Source organism: Mixophyes fleayi, chromosome 5 (genome assembly GCF_038048845.1).
Source record: "Mixophyes fleayi isolate aMixFle1 chromosome 5, aMixFle1.hap1, whole genome shotgun sequence".
NCBI classification, from domain to species: Eukaryota; Metazoa; Chordata; class Amphibia; order Anura; family Limnodynastidae; genus Mixophyes; species Mixophyes fleayi.
Genome location: NC_134406.1, coordinates 222,017,599 through 222,034,172, shown reverse-complemented (window position 1 = coordinate 222,034,172; position 16,574 = coordinate 222,017,599). Strand labels below are relative to the sequence as shown.

At 35.6% G+C, this 16,574-nt stretch overlaps 1 protein-coding gene across 1 annotated transcript in view; it reads left to right on the top strand.

Annotated features, from left to right (window-relative positions):
- ST18 (ST18 C2H2C-type zinc finger transcription factor) overlaps nucleotides 1-16,574 on the top strand; it is a 204,902-nt gene that overhangs the window by 62,564 nt on the left and 125,764 nt on the right. Inside the window, exons 2-3 of the mRNA XM_075213508.1 lie at nucleotides 8,908-8,962; nucleotides 12,908-12,938. Coding sequence (XP_075069609.1) covers nucleotides 8,908-8,962; nucleotides 12,908-12,938 — 86 coding nt within the window. The remainder of the gene's footprint in view (nucleotides 1-8,907; nucleotides 8,963-12,907; nucleotides 12,939-16,574) is intronic.

Below are 16,574 nucleotides of genomic sequence, written 5' to 3'. Positions count from 1 at the left end.
CGTGAATAATCAACAATAACACAGATGTAGGTGGTGTTAATTATAAATATATAGATGAGATTAGGTCAACAGTCCTATTTTCAGCAAATAGATTTACAAATCTTTTACTACTGTTCAAAGGAAATCAAAGGAAAAATCGGCAAAATATTTTTATTTCCTGAAAATCTTATCAGAGTTACTTTCCTGTAGTTCTATTAGATTCTATTACTGTTAGGTTCCTTTTGCATTACATTAATATTGCCTTACATCGGAGACCTGATTACATCACAAGGATCTCCTATTCCATATACGGAAGTACATAGGCTTTCATCACAACCAAACTAAATGGTGTACGCAGAGATACATTGCAGAAATTTTAAACGTTGAAAGGTAAACTTTAGCGAAATATTAAAAAAATGTAAAGGCTTCTAAACAACATTGTTTCTCTTACACAATACAATCCAGGCTTAACTTTAGCATTAAGGTCTGTTAAACAGTAAAACTTTGAACATTAGCTTTAGCAGCACATTTTAGTATGAAATGATAGCTGCTGTTCACCATGGGAAGTAATGATCCATAGGACACTGTGCATTTTACAACCAGTAGATATGCATCAGTAGTGCTCATTTACTAGCATTAGGGCTCATTTACTAACATTGTTTTAGGTGCCAAATGTGTGCACCTCTTTGACTTTGTCTACATCTATCATGACAGTTATGGAGCCGTGGTTGCATTTGTGTACTGAAATACACTGAACAATGTTGTCTTTGGGATTTTGTACAACTGGTCCAGTGGTGCCAAGAAGTATTTTTTTACCCGTGGATAAGTATTGTAGTCACAGGACGCAATACACACACAAGCACAAAAACCTTTATGCAACAGGTTTATACACATGGATATGACTTTTGGATGAAGCATGCCAGCTTTATTCTCTTATTCCACGTATTGTTTAACATCTAACAGCAAAAAAAACCAAAATTTTTTTTTCCATCAAAAAAAATATGTTCATTGTAGACATAGTGGATTATTAACTAAATGAGTGTAAAAATGCCAACACCAAAAGCAAGACATTTTCTTTCATTGTTGAACTTGCACTAGCTAAGTTTATTGTTGGTGAACAATCGCACAGAGGAAGCTGTATTAGAATGCATAGGTACATGAGCTATCTTTCCATGTCCTGCTACCAGGGGCGGGCTGGGCCGGGGGGCAGGGGGGCATCGGGCCCCCTGGCCGCTCAGTATAATCGCTCTTTGGGCCGCCGCCCCCCCCCCGGATACAAGCGGTGCCGTCCGCATAAACTGAATGCACAGGCGGCTGGCCGCAACACATGACATGTGATGTGGCCACGTCAGTGCACAGGCGGCCACATCACATGACAGGCATCGCCTGTCATGTGATGCGGCCGCCTGTGCGGCCCCCGGGCTGAAACTTGCCAGCCCGTGCCTGCCTGCTACTTATGTACACTAGACCATACAGTAACTGAAATACTTTGCAGCAACCTTCCTCAGTGAGTTATTTTCTTATTGTGTACAGTGAGGATCACATTTCAATATATATTCCCTATAATTGTAACAATAATAATAATAATAATAATAATAATAATAATAATAATAATGTGAACTAGAACAATTTAGAACATCTCTATAGCTCTGTTTTCTATATAATAGTATAATTGCTGTTAAACTTTGATAGCTTGCCCTTCCCTATCCACACCTGGTACATTTTAACTTGATATTGGAAAATGATTTATCTGTTGCTATAAATGAATGCTAAACATTCTTGCAGGCTTGCTGATTATTTGATAAATCTATTTTCTCTCCCAGAGAAAGTGAAAAACAGAATTATCTCTTAAATCTGCACCTGAAACATAACCCTGTGACCATATTATTCTAACACATCATTATACTTGTGGGGGGAAATGGTGAGCTATTATTTTCACTACTTCAAAATCAGATTGTCTCTATATGAAGGTGTGTGAGACTGTGTGTACTTATTATTAAAAATAACTCAAACATGTCTACATAAAATATGGTCCATATTGGTTTCACAGCAATAAACACTAGATTTTGAAATTATTATTTATGAGAATTCAAATTCATTCTTTCTTTCTGACTTATTATAACATATACCTGTAGTGCTACTATTTTTCAAACTCTGCCAATGTGCGTAGCTAGCGACTGACTGCCTCTCTGCCCTCTAATGCCTTCATGATACACTCTAATAGAAATACTTGGCACACGTTTGTTACCTGAGGGAATAATAGAGTTATTTGCTGAAGTCGTTTGGCAAAAGAACATAAACATATGGTTTTGTTTTACATTCAGCTCTGCCAGTTGTGCAAAGTTGCTTGGAAGCTGTACAGTGTATATGGCGATGGAGACAGTGTCCACATTTAAGCTATCTACGTTCTAGCTATCCACTGTTGTCTATACAATGTCTATACACAATGTTGAATATTAAGATGTTGGATGTGTTTGTCTGAATCCCTTTCAAGTAAATGTTTAATTTCCTCAACAGATGGAACTTATTTGTAGTATTGCTACCTAGAACTCATTTACTAAAATCGGTTTCACATAGTGACTCAAATAATGCCCAGTGTCTTTAATAAATAAACACGAAAGAGCAACGTGTGTATAAGTACATTGTGTAATGTTGTGTCTCTATCTAATCCATTTAAATAAATAATAGTTAAGCGCATCAATAAAGAGCATTATGTGTATTAAATATTGTATGTACCTACTGACATGTTATGCAAAGTGAACAGTATGTAACGGGTTTTGACTCCTTGGCTTGTATTCATTTATCTAGAGTACTTGTATATGCCTCAATATAAGATAATAAAATTAGGAACAAGCTATTAAAATGGGCCCTTGAAAAATCTAAGCTCCCAAAAACATACTGGTAAGTTAATTTGCTGCTGCCAAAATTAAGTGTGTGTGTTTGTGTGTGTGTGTGTGTGTGTGTGTGTGTGTGTTGTGTGTGTGTGTTTGTGTGTGTGTGTTTGTGTGTATGTGTATGTGTCTGTCTGTCTGTGTGCGTTAGTGAATTTAGACTGTAAGCTCCCAAGTAGCAGGGATTAATGTGAATGACAAATGTCATCTGTACAGCGCGGTGTAAATGGTAGCACTATATAAGTAAATAATGAATATGATGATCTACTAGAGGCCTTTTTATGGAGCGAACACAATTGCCTTAGTGTATAGAATCATCAAAAATGTAACACACTGTAAAAATATTTGATAAAATATAAGGTATCATTGTATATTGAGTATATGTAACTGACTCTACTGCAATATGTCATTCACACATTTCTTAATACAAGACCCTTATCATCCAGCCTGGGCTGCTTAGTGTAATTGATCACATTGCTGAAATTAATACCTTAGTCCTCAAATATTATATTGTGCCAATGTAGTCCAATAGGAAGAACAAAGTTAAAAAATCCTGAAATCCACATGTATAAAATCCTCCACCACCCCTACACTCATTAGCACCATCTCTTTATAAATAATGGTTACAAGTGGGAATTTTACAGAACCTTCAACCAACCAGATATCTAGGAAAGAGTTTAAATTTGTCCAGATTGGCAGTTTCCATCAATGGAATGACAGAAACGAGTGACACTGGTTTGGTGCAACCTAAAGGTGCTGCATTTGGGGATTGATGTTAGTTGTTGAATTACAGCAATGTTTGCCTCCATTTGGGCCTGTGGTGGAAGCAACAACTATATATTAAGATAGTAAAGTGTGACAACGGATACTCTCTATTAGTTATGTTTATTATGACCAATACATTTTTGAGACACACTAAAATCACACAGACTTTTACTCTGTCTACAAATAGCAACAATCACTTTCAGAAACACCTGTATAATCTATGAACCGTAAGTGACATTGCAATTTAATTTCAGAAGAACACAAACACAGCAAAGGTAAAAGCACCTGCTGGACTTCAAATGAATAATGTAACAATTTTAGCAGCACCCATTTGATTTTCCCATCCTGTAATAAAATGTAAAATTGGAAATTTGAGAAATGTTAAAATATTTGCTCTGCCCAGCATACAGTTAATCATTTATGAGGGTTATTTCGTTCTGCCTCAGGTGCTACCAGATTTTTTAAGAAACTCTGTCACAGATTCTTTTAGCAGCATTGGATTATATAGCAGGATCTCTACCTGTTTTATTTTAAGATTTGAATGATGTGCATAGCCAACATAATGTTGCCACTCACTAGTTCAAGTCAACATGGCAGCTCCCAGTAAGCAAATATTACAACATAATCTATAAAGGCAGCTTATTTTAAAGTGGATTGAAATCCCATTGCAATTGCAATTGGCTAGAAGACTCAACATCCGTTAAGAGTATCTGATCAAAGAGGGTACCATGTGAGCTGACCACATGACATATAAACATGCTAAGAGACTAGTGCAACACAACTGAAGCAATCCAACCCTTTCATTCATCATCATCAACTATTTATATAGTGCCACTAATTCCGCAGCGCTGTAAAGAGAACTCACATCAGTCCCCGCCCCATTGGAGCTTACAATCTAAATTCCCTAGCATACACAGAGAGAGACTGAGGTCAATTTTGATAGCAGCCAATTAACCTACTAGTATGTTTTTGGTGTGTGGGAGGAAACCGGAGCACCCGGAGGAAACCCACGCATACACGGGAGAACATACAAACTCCACACAGATAAGGCCATGGTTGGGAATTGAACTCATGACCCCAGTGCGGGTGAGGCAGAAGTGCTAACCAATGAGCCACCATCCAAATAAGTGTTATATATTTTCATTTGATTATTTAGCAAATAAAAGCTTTAAAATGTTATAGTATCAATATAATAAATGTATATTAGATTGTAAGCTCTTCATGGAAAAACAATTCATAGCACTTACTTCTATCCAATATATATTTTGTTTGTTTGCTTGTTACCACCTTGCTTATACAGTTCTGATAAAAATATTTAGTATTCATTTGACTTGTCAAATCAGTACTAAATTATGTTAAAACTATTTTACTGTACCATGTATATAGTTATACAGATTAAACATAGTTATACGGGTTACTTATATATAATATAGTTAAAATATATACAGTGCCTTGCATATAGCTGTAAATATTACCATTGAAACGTATATTCATCAACAGGATTCATCAGTGCATGCTTTTTTTTGGATCTCCTTAAAGTCAGGTATGACTGAACCACTAAGGCTAGGTACACACTGGAGAATTTTTCGACCAATCTGTTATCTACAACAATTGTTCCAATGATTGACAGTCCAACCGGTCGGGCGATTCATGCATACACACTACACACAATTTACCTTCAGATCTGTGTTCTTCATCTGGTCCTCTAGTCGTTTAGAGAATGACAGCACAATATGCATTTATTCATTCATTCCTGTCACACTGATTAAATCCACCTTGTTATAACATGTTCTTTCATTAGCTTCTGTGTCTCTGATACAAAATATTCAGTCTCATATCTAAAGAACAAACTATTCCATCTACACCACTCTCTACATTTAGTCACCAAGAAATGTTTATGAGAGCGTAATCGTGAGTGCATACACACTACATGATCGTAAGGTGACTGGAACGAGATTATTAAACAGTACGACCAACCAAATGAAACGACAATCAGCACTTTGGACCGATTGTCATTTATCATGGGATTATACACACTAATGCGATATGTGGCCGAGTGTTTTTTTATCGGGTTATTGGCCCGATAACTGTCTGAAAAACCTCTAGTGTGTACCTAGCCTAATTGAGCCCTTTAGCACAAGTGACCAAATACATCCACTAAACTTACCCTGAGTAGGATAACAGAGAACCCAATAAGAACCATCCAGAGTTAGAGTAAAGAAGTTACCAAATTTGAATGAAGGAATCAAAAATGTGTTCATTCTACATGTGTTCCATGTTTGTACTGTACACAGCCATGGAAACAACACTGATAGCCTACCTGAAATAGTTCATTTAAGTGGATCAGACATCATGAATGAGTAAACAAACATCTGCAAATTGTAAGCATTACCTGTCCATCTCATTATGTACATTTCTGAATGTCAGCTTATGATGGGAGTCAGTTAACATTGCTGGGGGTCCCAAATTGGGTGGAGGGCCATATTTATGAATAAGCTAAAGAAGAGCATATATCATCTTACCACTTCAGGCCAGCAACACAATTACATTACAAATACCAGAGCGATCATTATTGAGACTGGGACATTGAGTGTTAAGAGTCTGAAACAGTGTTTTCCCATATGTCCTTAGGATCCAGTATAGAATGCATCCAAGCTGGGGTTTGAAGCAATATCTTACTAGCTTACTTTTTGTGCCATCAAGGGCCAACATGTAAAGCATTATATATTAATAAAAAGCTTAAATATAAAACATAAAGGGGCAGATCCAATTCCCTGTGTTGTTCTTAGAACAATAAGGGGCACGCATAATTACCGTTACTATGGTAATTGATGCGCATCATTACCATTACTGCGGTAATTTTAGCGTGGATATTTGCTTGCGGCTCACAGAGCTGTGAGCAAATATCAGCGTTGAAATTACCATACTAACGGTAATAATGTGCATCAATTACCATAGTAACGGTAATGACGCACGGTCCGCGTTGTTCTAAAGAACAACAAAAGGCTTATAATCATCTTGATCAGTGGTTACCTGATAAATACTTTAACAATACGTTGTTAAATCGCATTTGACTCAACATTGGTTTGTAAACTATAAAGTAAACAACATTATTAAACTAGGTTATATAGCATTTCAGATGCTTTATGGCAGAATATTTATATGTATGCCTAAATGTAGGTCATTTGCAAAAATAAGACAAACTACATGAAATACTGAACAATTTAGACCATAATGGATGTCTAGAAGAACAATGAAACAAGCAGATAGTTCAATAAAATAATTTCTTGGCATTTACTTGGTTTTGGACAAGTAGTAATTCTTTTCAGAATTGAAGCACAGACTGCTTTTAATTTTGTCTGTGGAGTTGCTTGCCATAAAAACACAATAGATAAATAGTATATCTGTGCATAATATATACAACGTTCTGGAGTTGTTTATCTCAATAGACTATAGTAATCAAAAGTAATGAACCTATTATGTGCAGGACCTTGGAGAGCGTAGAATGGCAGTAAAAGTGTGGCACATAAAAGGTTTATTAAAGGAAATTAAAGTCCATCATTGCCACACCTGCTCCCCTATTATAAGTCTATGGCAGGTCAGTGCCTTCAATCACAACTCAGCAGCACAGAATAGATCATGTTTCCTATTACAATTGCTTCCACAAAGAGGACACTCTCTTTTGCATCTTCAGTGTGCTCACTACTCTCTAACATGCGGCATTACATAAAAACAAAAGACTATTTTAACAATTACACCACATTGTCTGCTAGTGGGTACAAAACATTTTCATACTGTGTTCTAAAACAATGCTATTTTTATTTTCTATTTTGTGGTAGCTCAAGGTGACAGAATACATTCAATATTTTAATAATCTCCTTCCACTGGAGGGCATTTATGAAGGTAGTTTGCAAATTAAATCATTTGCAGATATGGTGCTCAGTAGACCAGTTTTGTCGCTGACGGTATTATAAATGTAGTGCAGTTTTCACCATTAATTTCCTGCTGCTCTAATGTTATACAGAGTTTATGTATGAATGTTTATATAAATGTACCCCCAGTGTGCCTCACCTTTGCCATGTGTATTATATGCCTTTATAATTAAAAGAAAAACATAACATATTAATAGTTTATTTTTCTATAGATCTTTAGTAAACCACATGGGCACAAGTTATTCTACACAATAAGCTATGCATATTCTTATATTTTGCACTCTGATGACCTCAAGCTCAATATCATGTATAGATTGCAATGTACCAATGTCACCTAGAGGCCAAGTTATCATGAACATTGGTAGAATGTTGTTTAATTCAACATATTATTTCCAATTTCTATTTTTTTCGGTATTATTTCCTTTCTACAGTATTCTCAATAAAATATGTCTAAATACTCAATGTACAATATATTTAATAAAATTAAATTGAACTATTTCCCAGCTCAACGACTGTCAACCATTGTTACCATAGCTACATTTAGACACTACAAATAACAGTATTTCATTGTGGAATAAAAAAACAATTGTAAACATACAGAATAGTTATATGAACATGGAGATGTTTGAATGGTTTTCTATACAGCTCAAATGAAGTGAACTGAATTGAGCTTCATAAACAGCTATATCACTGTTATGAGTAATGGGAAGAGTATTCACACGGACAAACCCCCACATTTTATTGAAGTATGATTCATTGCAATATATTGTTAAATATCTGAAGTTTTTACATCATTTTAACATTGTATAATCTTTATGTGCTGTTACAGTTGGGGGTTTAACTGAAACTTTCTATTACTGTACTTTGTTGTTTAAGTGTTGTTTTTTTTACCATATTGAAACTATGTTGGCTTCAATTATTAGTTGTGAAATTTTATTAAAATGTTTTGAGGAAATTGAACTCTGCATGTTGCCAAAACTGCATCTGAAAATGTACACAATCTTGTTGATATCTGTGAAATTAATGATAAAATATATAATAGCCTGGAAAGTAAACTCTGTGCACTGAAAGGCTGTCAGAAGAGCTGATCGGATGACAGCTGCAGTTTGCCTAATCAACAATAGACTCTGTTTACTTTGTGATTTGTATAAAAATGTGTATAAATGTTACCGTATCTTAAATGAACATGAGATAGGCACAAACTAATGTTCTCTGTTATCAGAAATCTTGTATTCAAGGGGTAGTGTTACTTATGTAAAAAAAATTCTAACAGTCACAATGCTGGAAAATAAATTGTGGGTTTTAGCTTTGCATTAATATATTTATTTATTTTGATATAGATGGATGTAGATGGAGAAGACACACATCTATGCATACTCTCAAAAGAAATTAAGGGTAAGTTGCTATGTTTTTACATGTAGTATCATAATAACAAGTTTTTTAGATTAATTGTATTTGAAAAGCTTAACTTTATCTTAACATATCCAGTGTAGAAGCTATGTATACGTATTTTCATTATGTATACGTATTTTCATTGTATTTAAAGGACAAATAATACTTAATGTGACTAAATGGGCATTACAGCACCTCAAAAAGTAAAGAGTGTTACAAATACAACAACAGTGAGGATATGGAGTTCTTAGATCACTCAAGTTGACAACATATGAAAATTAAACTGTATTAAGTTTCAATGTATGGCAATGGAAAGGCAACAGTCTTTAACAGGCAATGTTCTCTTTGCCAGATGGGTAAAAATAGTTCAGAAAATGACATGGAAAAGTCCCAGGATGGTAGCAGAAGGGTAAAGTTCCAACATAGTAATAAGATAGCCAAATCCCATCCGATGTTAGTTCACCACTGTTCTCAGATGCTGAGATTACTCAGACCAGAGTATGACCTCTTCCATCCATCACTCCAAGCTACCACCCCACTGGATTTGTGGGCTTTGGAGACGAAGCTTCAAACTTCCAGTGTCACCAATAGATCGCACACACTGACCCTTTTATGCTCTGGCCTGCACATTTTTATAGGCCCAGAAATAACCTTCTCTTGTCTCAGTCATCTGACGCTCCTTTTCTCCCAAGACCTAAATTTACTATCAAGATGTGTATTTGGATAAAAGGATTCAACACCTTTTACCCTATCAAGGACTCTGACTAGGTCCTAGTCAGAGTCCTTTTACCCTATCAAGGACTCTGACTAGGGCCTGGCTGAATAATTGTATTAAGACTTAAAGCTGTTACAAACACAGTCTTAGAAAATTAACCTGATTGTAACAGTATGCTATACTATTAACTAGACATATTTTGACCATCTACGTTATGATATTACCCAACTAATAATTATACTCAAAGTATGCCACTTAACTTACGTAGAACAGTATTAAATACACATGGCTAATTTGTAACATGTCACCCACCTGGCGTAATTTAAACATTACATCAGAAAAATACCATAATTCACTGATAACAATACAACATATGAAATATGACAAGCGATGCATAATAATATCAGCTTGTGACCGCACCATCTAAGTATTTTAATGACTACATGTACATTGGTGTGCGAGCCTTCAACAGTCTATATGTTCATAGTAGTTGCATTATTATTTCTTATATTGTGTCCTTAGCATCCTGCTTTCCTCACAACACCTAAAGTGTTTATTGTTGCATATAAGTGATTACTGCAGGAAGGGAAATTGGTTGCAAAGTAATGTAAGTTCAATGTTTTACTGGTGACCCTATATTTTTGCCTTTCTGTTCCTGTGTTATGCTCCGTATTGTTACTCTGTTTGGACATATCATAGACACGTCATGCTGTTATAGTTATCCAGAGTACACTAAATACAGCTGCATTCTTGTTCACAAATGGATCCATCTGTCCTCATATACAAAGAACCTGAAATTTTAGCATACTAACAAGAGGGACACGCCAGATCATTCTGCACTAATCCGGCCCACTCTGTAGTATTATTATTATTATTATTATTATGGTAGCAAGGCATGTTCATAGCTGGGCGGCCAGATTTGCACAATAGGAAATAAAGTGCCATTTGCGCTAGTAAAGTTTGTTCATTGATGATGTATTGATCTAGGTCAGATAAGTAGATAAACACAGAAATTTCTAATTGGTCCTCAAACGGTGTCTCTACACAGTATTTTGGCTTTTCGGTACACCCAAAAGCAAGCCTGCCCAGTTCACAACCCTTATATCATAATGTATTGGGGAACTATGCAAAACAAATTACACATTTGGATATGGTTAATATGCCAACAACCTCAAATTCATAATTTTTGCAATGCCTATTAGTGTGTACAACCAGGTTCAGAAGCAGACCTAGGGATATATTTACTAAACTGCAGGTTTGTAAAAGTGGAGCTGTTGCCTATAGCAACCAATCACATTCTAGCTGTCATTTTGTAGAATACACTAAATAAATAACAACTAGAATCTGATTGGTTGCTGTAGGCAACATCTCCACTTTTTCAAATCTGCAGTTTAGTAAATCTAGACCCTAGTCATTTACTAAAGGTCACTTACGAAACTGCAAAGCATGTAGGCATATAAAAGATTACTGTTTGTATAAATGCACCTATCTGCTCATCTAGCAAATTTATAGGTGCATGCCATTTTAGGAACTGCCCCCTGAAAATCAATCTGTTACTACTTTTCTAAGATTGCAGTTCTGATTGGGAGTGAGCATGATTGAAAGCGTAAAAGATATCACATTAAAGAACATCTTACTATCACTTTAGGACCAGCCTATAGAGTAATTTCAGCTTCAGTTTTTCTCCTAAAATACTGCCTGGTTTAGCCTTGTTTATATCTTAAATGAATCATGAGAGTGGGAGATATAGGAACTATATTTAGTGCATGTGGCACTTTTGTGTTACTTTCCCAAATAAAGTGCATCTGGAAACTGCAAAGCTGTGCCATTGAAAGAATAGGGTAACTCACGAATACCAGCACCTCCTGAGAACCTTTAAAAATTCAAGTGCCTTTACTGGAAAAACAATGCCCTTCACCCCACCCTCACTAGGCAGAGAATGTTCCTTCTGAATGTGCCTTCTCCATCTCTTGGAATAATCCCATCCCCCAAAACAAAGTCTCCTTTTTGCTCTGATTTTGCCACATTCACAGACATGTTCACCAGAAGTTGAAGCACAGGCGCTCAGAATAATAAATACATACACATCTCAGGGTGCATCCAGCTCAATAACAGCAGCATTTGCGCCAGACGTACATTTTCTGTACAGTTGTGTATACTTAAAGTAGGTTAATTGGCTGCTATCAAATTGACCCTAGTCTCTCTCTACGTCTGTCTGTCTGTGTGTTATGAAATTTAGACTGTAAGCTTCAATGGAGCAGGGATTGATGTGAATGAGTTCTCTGTACAACGCTGCGGAATTAGTGGCGCTATATAACTAAATGGTGATGATGATGATGTGGGTCCATAACACTTGCCTAGCCTGCATTCAGCAAGAAACATCACAAATTTGCCTAGTACTCCCATTAGCAGAAGCTAAATTCCACACACCCACATATGGTGCAATCTTAGTATATAAGTCCATGCGCATCCTTGGAAAACTAGTTGCATTCATACACGGTATAAGCATTGCAGGGGACACATGTTTTAAAATTTCTAAATGGCCTTGTGCTCCACATCAAAGATTTCTTCTACTCTGTGTTTATGCACCTACACAGCAGAAATGTGTTACATAGTATTCAAATGTTTACATATACGTTTGTGGATTGCACTTGAGTCAGACAAAAATCTCTCGTTAAAGAAGCCAAGTCCATTATTTGTAACATCTCTTGATTTTTTTTTTTTTAGCAAATAAAATAGTAAATTCTACATAAGTGTACATAATTATACTTAAATGTCTGCAGCCTTTTATTCCATTGTTACATTGTATAATCTGTATGCTGTGTTACAGTTGGGGGTTAAATTGAAACTAGCTTGCTCATTTATCATCTGCACTGAGTGTGCTTCTGCAAGTGTTGCTGTTATAACAACATGAATAATTTTGAAACCACCTGTTGGCCCTGTCAATATGTTGTGTACCCTTGTGTGGGCAGGTATTGATAAACACCAGCTTTCATCCTTTTCAGATCATTTTAATGTTAACAAGAGCAAAGCTTTCTCACCACATGTCCTATGGAAAAAAAAAGTATTACAGAAATTAAACTGTAAGAATTTTGCATTTCTAAAAAGAATGAGCTTTAATAATAATCCTTAATTGTTTTCTTCAAGTGTTCTGCAGTGATTTATGTCTTAGAAGTCACAGTCTTTGATATGTACTTAGACTTACTCTCATCTCATCTCTGTTTATGCAACAGTGGAAGAAGATTCGCTAGCACAAGAACTCAGGTAAACACAATAAAAGCATAATGTATTTTAAACATATTTTACCAAACATGTGACATACTGTGATAGAAGGTTCATATTACATAAATCAATTGTATTGTTAATTATGAAATACACTGATTCTGATTGGTACAACTCCCATCCACTGCAGGATCCAGTTTGTCGCTGCTATATGTCCCACATGTGGGTAGATTTTATTGACAAGAAAAGGAACAAGATGGCTAATATTATATTTGCTTTAACAAAATTGCTTTAAATATGCAGAGTTTCTTTAGATTGCAGTATTTATGTGTTTATTGCACATATATTTTGTCAACAAGATGCACTACAAGGTGATAAACTCCAGAGAGGCCATACAAAGTGTGAGAATAATATTGATGACATCCTTTATATTGAAAAAGCGGGTTATTCAGGTTTTGATGAATTGGTGAATTTTGATTAATTTTGTTGTTAATCTTTTCACTTACCCATATTTAAGCCTTTGCTGTTGTTGGACTTGTTTAGTTGAACAGTGGTTTCCTTTATGATGCACACATGTGGCACTACAAGTAACAGCATGTACTTGCCCCCATAATAAATAAGTAAATGATGCCTCCTTTTGTTGTCACAAACAGGTCAGAAAAAAACTCCCTTTTTTCTGTTGTTTTTTTTCCTAAATCGCTGACAGTTTTGACTAAACCACTGGCGGTTTAGTTGTTTTGAATATGCCACACATTACTGGAGGTTTAACATTTCAGCCTCACAATGCCCTATATGAAAATGCAGAGGGTTAATACTGCCACCAAACATGATTTTTAGTGAATCTAGCCCATAGTCTGCTATTTCGAAAGATATTTTAGACTCTGATGTATTAGTAAGCTACGTAAACTATATAAATGCAGATATTGACCAAAATAACTACATATATATATATATATATATATAACTATAATAATAACTATTAAATGTTATTCGCTTCGCTTGTCAGTGGTTTTGATGTTGCCACTGATGTTGGTATGCGTCTGATTCTCTAGATAAAAAATAAATGTTGATCTGGGCACCAAAAAAGAAGCATTAAATGCTTTGTGTTACCTGGGCAAACTTTAAATTATGCTGTAAGCCAGGTTTTCAGATTAAAACATATTGGTGCATTATCCATGTATCATATACAATTTAAATTAATGGATAAAATTACAGTTAGTTTTTTAAAAAAAATATTATTCAAGCATTTAAAGTTATCAGAGATGCTTATGATATAGTAAGCTTAAAAGGTTTAAGTTTTAAGTGAAGAAAGCATGTACTCAAAGTAGTTTTATTCACGGAACAGAGAACTTTATTCCTGAGATTCATAATTTGTGCCCAATTCAAACTCCTTAGCGACAAAGACATTTCTCTCTATAGCAGGCATTTTTTCCTCAAAGGGCAATGGTAGGTACAGAAAAGTATATTGGTTCGCTTTTACTCTTGCCCATCAAAACACTTTCTGTTTCAATAGTTGTACTCAATTAATAATAAAAAGCTTTAACTCAGCTCAGTATCCAGAGAATTATAATATCAAGATATAACGCTGCAGCTATAATGGCTGTTAGGTATTCCAGATTAGTAGTATCTAATATGTCCTAAGTGTTGTTTTATCAGTGATTTACAAAACTGTTTATATAATTTAAGAGCTGTTGCTTTTAAATCATTTTGAAGCACAGGTCTTGCTGGTAATCTGGCTGTTTAAATCTCTATAACGTTTTAGACTAAAATATGTGAACTAGTCTGAATACAACAATTACAACTGGTGTTTAATCAGTGAAAATCTGGTCATATGCATGTCTCTTGCCATTATTCATTAGTGTGGGGTTTTAATTCTGTAACTACTGGTTTTGTGTATAAACGCCGGTCATGTACTAGCTGGTAGCATGTGAATAAAAAAAAGTAAAAAAGAGACAGATAAGTCATAATGGTATAGCAATTCATACCAACAGGAAAGTATTCTAAACATCATAACATAATGACAATTACACATACTTGCCAACTCTCCCTGAATGTCAGGGAGACTCCCTGAAATAGGGGTGATCTCCCTCACTCCCTGAAGAGTCTGGCATTCTCCCTGATGCTGAGCCAGTACAAGACGTGGTTGGCTTCGCCATCTGTGGCATGATGACACAGTTCAGAAATTGTGTCCTATGTCCATGTATTGATGCCTGTGGAGGTGGCCATTTTCATGGAGACCAAGATTTAATCAAAGACTGACAGGTAAGACAACATGACTTCAGTAATGGAGACAGAAATGTAAAAGACACTTCAGTCTCTAGAGATTCATTAGCTGCTTTTCTTTAACGCATAGTTACCTACTCTCCCGGAATGTCCAGGAGACTCCCGCATTTCTGGGAGACCTCCCGGTTCTCGCCCCCCGTAATAGATAAGAAGTGAGGACGGGGCTTAATGACGCTAATATTGTGTAATCTTAGCCAAAGTGATGCAATTTGTCAAGCCCCGCCCCCACCCGCCCACCTCCCCCAGTATCTCCCTGAAGCCAACGAGGAAAAGTTGGCAAGTATGCAATTACACCTTACCTGACCTTGCACAATATCATATTTCACCCTAGTTGTTTAGAGTGTAACAATGATTAATAACACAGCACTTTATTTGTCTCAAAAACAATATTCACAGAAACAGAATAATCGGTTTATTATTTACTGCTGCAATTTACACAAAGTTGTAGGAGATATGTTACATTGCAAAGTAAACTAATGAAATTAAAATAAAATAAAACATGTTTTGACTGTGTTTTAAATCAATTATGAATCATAAGGGTAAAATCAAATATTCAGTGTTGACTAGACTCTCTGTTGAGGCTCTGTTAAACAGTATTACCTTTCCACTCCATTACAGACAGCGGCAACTCTCCCATTTCTTTAGAACAGTGTCCTGATGGGGTCTGATACAGGTCAAAAAGCTGAGAGTCTGAGAGTTCTTGTGACATCACTGGCCCTGACCTGTGTATGAATCTACCAATCCAAACAGTGCATTTATGCAGAGCAAGTCTGCCTAGTTGTCAGTCATTGTCTGCTTTTTTAGTTAGAGAAACCCTCCTAGCAAATGCAAAGGACTGAAAAAGAGCACAGTGGATTTATTTAGAAAAAAAACCTCTGTTTTTTTCATATATATTAAATAGATCAGTAATTCACAACCTTTGCTAAATTTATGTAAAATAGTGGTTTTAATTACGTTATTGACAAAATAAAGCTTATTTACCCCATTGTCGTTTAATTTTACCTAGAGATGAGCAAAGGTGTAGCAAAATTCTGTTCAAATCTAGTTTCGTGACATAGAAAGGGTTCCACTTTTACATTGCCATTCTGCACTGTATTTGTAAAGTCACATTTTACAGAATTGATAGTCTGTGTATAGAGATGGGATGATAACAGTTTATTTATTGTAGCTTATGTGTAAGTTGAAAGTAGCCCAATAGAGCAAGTTCTGCAACTTTGATTATTTTATAACTTTAAACAAATGACAATGATAAATCTGAATCATTATGGTTTTGCAAATAAGTACATATTTGTTTCACGAGGAGGGTATAGAGAATGTCTGACCTAGTCCTTGAGGATTTGCAGACATGATGTCCTCAGTGGATTTGGATTCCATAGCTACCAAACGGGGGATTAA